Source organism: Papaver somniferum, chromosome 5 (assembly GCF_003573695.1).
Source record: "Papaver somniferum cultivar HN1 chromosome 5, ASM357369v1, whole genome shotgun sequence".
Taxonomy (NCBI): Eukaryota; Viridiplantae; Streptophyta; class Magnoliopsida; order Ranunculales; family Papaveraceae; genus Papaver; species Papaver somniferum.
In genome coordinates, this window is record NC_039362.1 from 105879110 (window position 1) to 105884136 (window position 5027).

Sequence of the window (5027 nt, forward strand, 5' to 3'; positions counted from 1 at the left end):
ATCAATATATAACATACTACATATCAATAGATAACATACTACATGTCAATATGTAGTATCAATGCATAACATATTACTACTAGTATACTAGTTACTACTAGTATACTACATACTACATATGTTATTACTACATATTACATACTAGTTACTACTAGTATATTACATACTACATATGTTATTACTACATACTACGTACTAGTTACTACTAATTACTACTAGTATACTACATATGTAATATGTAGTAACATATGTATTATTATACGTAATGTTATATACTAAGGTTACTAGAGTAATTTTACTCTTTTTAAAACTTTTTTGGACTAGGGAGTAAATATTTTTTGGCGCTGGACTAGCCAGTAATCCGGGTCGGGTTTTCTGGACTAAACAGTAAATCCCTCTTCTTTTTTTTTTCAGTGAAATGGGAAGGGTCCCTAGGTACGTAGAAGAAAAATGGAAAGATCCCCCAACTATTATTTCTGTTTCATCAGAAAATATGGGTAATTGTTATACAAATAAATTGATTGACAATGTTTTGATGTAATTATTCTGCAAATATATTGATTGACAATGCCTTGACGGTGGAAACAGTGATTGTGAAAAGTTCTGGTGTAAAATTTATACATTGTCATCAAACAAATTGTACACTCAAAATCATCTATTCAGCTGTCAAAGAAAATACAGAAAAATAGGCATTTCTATCTAACTGGAAAGATATAAATAAACTATAAATAAAGACATCGTAACGTCGCCAAATACCAAATGCGGAACGTCCCTGCTTGTAGCCCAGAAGTTTGCTTCAAGGGAACCCAATTCTTCTATAAATGTTAGGTGGCATAATCTAAATCTAAAGCGAACCCATATATTCAATGTTCTTCTTATTATCCTGGGCATTAACTGTAATTAGCTTATACTGTTGGTCTAATAATTTCTTGGAGCAAGCAAGCACCCCTGTACTGAATCCCGTTAGAAACTTTGCATCAGGAGTTGTCAATTTTCTATCAAGCTTTACACATGCAGGGGGTCAAAGGATTCTCCCATAGATCATAGTTAGGGAAGGTTTCTTCAGGCAAACCAGTTCTTGTTTGGTGCGTAATAACTACATCTTCGACAAAGGTTGCCCATCCCATGTAAGGATCACCGAAGGACTTGGACATTAGCCCCTTGTCTGGCTTTATTGATTTTTGCCGGTGACCCAAATATCTCCGTGCCCCAATGATAAGCTTAGCAAAGTTGCCTCCATGAGTCATTACAAACACATCTGACTTCAAGCACACCAAGAAATCGAGGGCTGCAAGGCTGGTAACATGCTTACGGAATCCATCCAACTCTTCTTTGCTAGTTAAGTCTTCCTTTGACACCTACATTATACGATTACATGTTATGGGCTCCACAAAATTAAATAAGGAGAAAGTCATAAACTTATCGGGTATATTTGTGCACTTTGGAAACTGTAGTAAAGTTAGCAAAATGTTCTGGTCATGGAAAAGGCAGCACAAGAACTAAACGAATTGTTTTACCAGATTGGGGAACATGTTTCTAAGTGGGGCCATTCGATTCTGTCCACCATAAACCTGTCCAGAAGCGACATAAATTTGAGTTTCTTTAGGGTATGCCATCGCTCGAAGAATTACAGCAACTTCCCCTGGCTCAAGGGGGCATCGTCCTTCCTTCCTCTTCTGTAGTGCCAGCTGCCAAAGATGGGATCCATTCTGCAGGCAAACACCAAGTTAGAAATAGAACACCGATACGTTAGACATGTCTTTCATAATCTCAGAAATGCCGAAGAAAATTCATTTTGAGTACCTTGAACCGTCGTGGCCACTCCTTCCGTCTGTATTCTGCCATCTTAACCTTTTCATCTCTTGTCCCTACGAAATCGCAGAAAGATAGTCCAACCATTCCTTTCTCAAATCTCAAATGAAGAGCCCTGTAAAAGAGGAGGTTGGATTATCAATATACCAAAGCGAACTATAGGCCCATGTAGAGGTAACTGACTAAGACTTACATGTAAGGATTTGAACCACCAGTGCGGTTCCTCATCCTTGAGGCTAATCTGTCAGCCATTTGTTCGATCTCGGGAAGGAATTTCAGGGCATGGTAGTTCACCCGGCACCTAAGCCTGTTGATTTCCTGGGGAACATTATCATACCTGAGCAGTTGGAACAGGTAAACATTCATGAATCAAAACAAAATGTCCACAACTAAAACTACGATGATGAGGGTCAGTACAGGAAATATAATATAAATCGATGAATTACCCCAGTCGATCTACGAAAGGTTTAAGAGCCATTATCTTCTTCTCCTTGATCCTTGGGAGTACATTATCAATGTAGAATTGTGCTGAAGCGTACTTTGGAATGTTTTTCACAGTGCGTCTGCACAGGAATTACAAATGTCAACTACTAATAATTTGCTGAAATAAACATCTACATGAGAATAAAGTATGTGGTTTACATTTTCCAATATCCAAACTAGTGGTTGCAATGCTATGGATTGGTAGAGATAAACAGAGAAATGAATCAGAATAAGAATTGAAAAATACTGAGTTCTGAATGTAAGCTACAAGGATCTAACAAACATACCACTGACTACTGAAACTTATTTTGCAGTTTGCTTTTAACTATGTATGATTTTCTAAGGAACTTCTCTAACTCATATTATACCACATAAACAAGATATTGTCAAACCTTATACTTGTGAATAGCTCTGCTTTGTCAGGAAACCAGTCTGGAATGTCGCGTACGATTCTAACATCATCCTTCAAGTAGTCAATGAAATGATCCACGTCAAAGATGTCTTGGAATTTTCTGCACATGCACAAGCAATTGACAAGAATAAAAATTATCACAAAAGAAAAAAGTTTTGTATAACAAAAAGTAGAAGTTGGATCCATAAACCAATACAACAGAAAATCACAAAGCCCCAAACTAAAGTGATGTAAAGTCAAGCTCAATAATCATCAAATCTTGAGAGAAAAGAGGGCAATATCAAACAACATGAATTTATGAATGTAACTGCTAACTAGTGATATCTTACGTTTCATCTTTCCAAATCTGGTCCTGCTTCAACATCGGCAAAATAAGGGTGGCGTTCATTATCTTGGCCACAGCCACAGCATTACAAATCTGCAAAACGTATGTGCATTAACGTACAAAATTTCGAGGTATTTTCAGTAGTGAAATGGAACTATTGTTCTTAGAATAACAACCGGTACGAAAGTTACATGTTAGCAGAACATACAGCTATTCTTTGTTGATTTAAACCACCTTCAGCCTGAATCAACACATAACCACTTGTATCATTCTCTGAAGGAAGATCTGCATGAGTAAAGGACAATTAACTCAGTATAAAATACCGCTTGAGATCAACGACCAACCTAAAATATGTTATTTCTCTAATGAGGTTTTCTCAAACCACTCAGCAATTAATATATTTTCTAGCCGCACATACTTAACCCCTCTAATGAGAAACCTAACCACTTTACAGCAAGCCAACAGTGTGTTACGGAATTTGAACACAGCCCTAGTTACATATCTATCAAGCATGTAAATTTCTATAGAAAACGTAAATAAAGATCAGAGTTAACAACATTCTACGTAAGCACTCAAAAATCAGGTCCATATCACACTACCAGCCTTACCTAATAGTCCTCCATGATGATAAAACCGTATTTAGTAGAAACGAAAAGTGAGATCTTTGTCAGAGACAAACCTGAGAATCCATCACGACGCTCCGCACAAGGCTTCCAAGATGTCGTTGCAGAGTATGGATTCTCCCATAGGGAAGGTGACTCCTTTACCTATAACAAAAACACCAAGGTAAATCAAACCCTACTCACCCCGAAACCCAATACTTAATTGAAACAACAAAATGAACTTACACGAGGACACTGTAACACGATTCCGTCTTTCTTACACAGGTAAGGAGCATTCTACAAGAAAATCAAAAAGATAAAGTTAACAACTTTAAAACAAATCACAACCGCCCTCAATTCAATAAAGTTGACGCCTTTATTGGAACTAGACACTAAACGAAGAAACCCCCTAATCCTAAAAATGATTAACTTTCAAAATTCTCCCCAATTCTTTAGGAACACTCAAGAAAACAGAAAGTAAAAACAGGTAAATTGGATCTAAATGGCACTTACTAAACGATTCCAGATGGGGGGGATACAGATCAAGGCACCAATAAATACAAATAAGAGAAGAGAAAGTGAGATCTTAGAGTTATACAGAGAAGTTGAAGAAACCCTAGTTTCATCAGGACATAAGAAATAATTAGGCATCCAAAAAGGTCTACTACTGTAATCTCTAATAGAATGTCTATTATCATCATCATCCTCATCATCATCATCATCATGAGGAGATTGATTATCAGGTGATATTAATGGTGTTATATCTGGGTCTCCTCCTTCTCTTTTTAATGGTGATGATGAAGCTCTACTACCTAATGAACTTGATGAATGTCTTAACTCTGCCATTGCTCTCTTTGGACTGAAACTAGCCATTGCTCTATCCCTCTCTTTTCTCTCTCTACTGTTTAACCCTTTCTTCTTCTTCTTCAGATCGAAGAAAATTCCTATTTCTTTCTTTCTCTGCGAAAAGAGTGCAACTAATTATGGGTTTACATGAAGACTGTAACAAAAGTAATTTACTTCAACTTACATCACACCACTTCGGGGAAAACGAAAGCGAGTTGTTGTGCTTGCCCCTGTACAAAATTTAATACCCGATTTCAATCGGGAGTAGTTTCTGCCGAGGATTGAAAAACGGGTCATCACCCACTGCCGTGAACGCGTTTTAACGGCGTTTTCAAGTTGTTTGTTGGAACTCGTGCTACGCACCGGGTATGATTCCAATTTGTTGAGGCGGGTGAGACCTTAAAAGGGTCTCAATCAACAACTGCAGTGCATACTGAAATCCCCAATTATCATGTAATATACTAGGGAATCACCCGTGCCGGTACGGCACGGGCTATTTCACACCGTTATATTTTTGGGTGCTTTGCTATCGCATCATGTTTGGCTT

General features: G+C 37.4%; 1 protein-coding gene across 1 annotated transcript; it reads right to left on the reverse strand.

Annotated features, from left to right (window-relative positions):
- Positions 1-572: 572 nt before the first annotated feature.
- On the reverse strand, positions 573-4675 carry LOC113282369 (protein PECTIC ARABINOGALACTAN SYNTHESIS-RELATED-like). The gene is made up of 11 exons (XM_026531353.1): positions 4148-4675; positions 3881-3931; positions 3712-3799; positions 3241-3317; positions 3037-3125; positions 2688-2807; positions 2259-2375; positions 2006-2149; positions 1804-1927; positions 1518-1709; positions 573-1358 (listed from the first exon to the last, which is right to left on the reverse strand). Exons 1-11 carry the CDS (start codon positions 4505-4507, stop codon positions 999-1001), a joined length of 1722 nt encoding a protein of 573 aa, XP_026387138.1. The 5' UTR covers positions 4508-4675; the 3' UTR covers positions 573-998.
- Between the last annotated feature and the right edge of the window lie 352 nt (positions 4676-5027).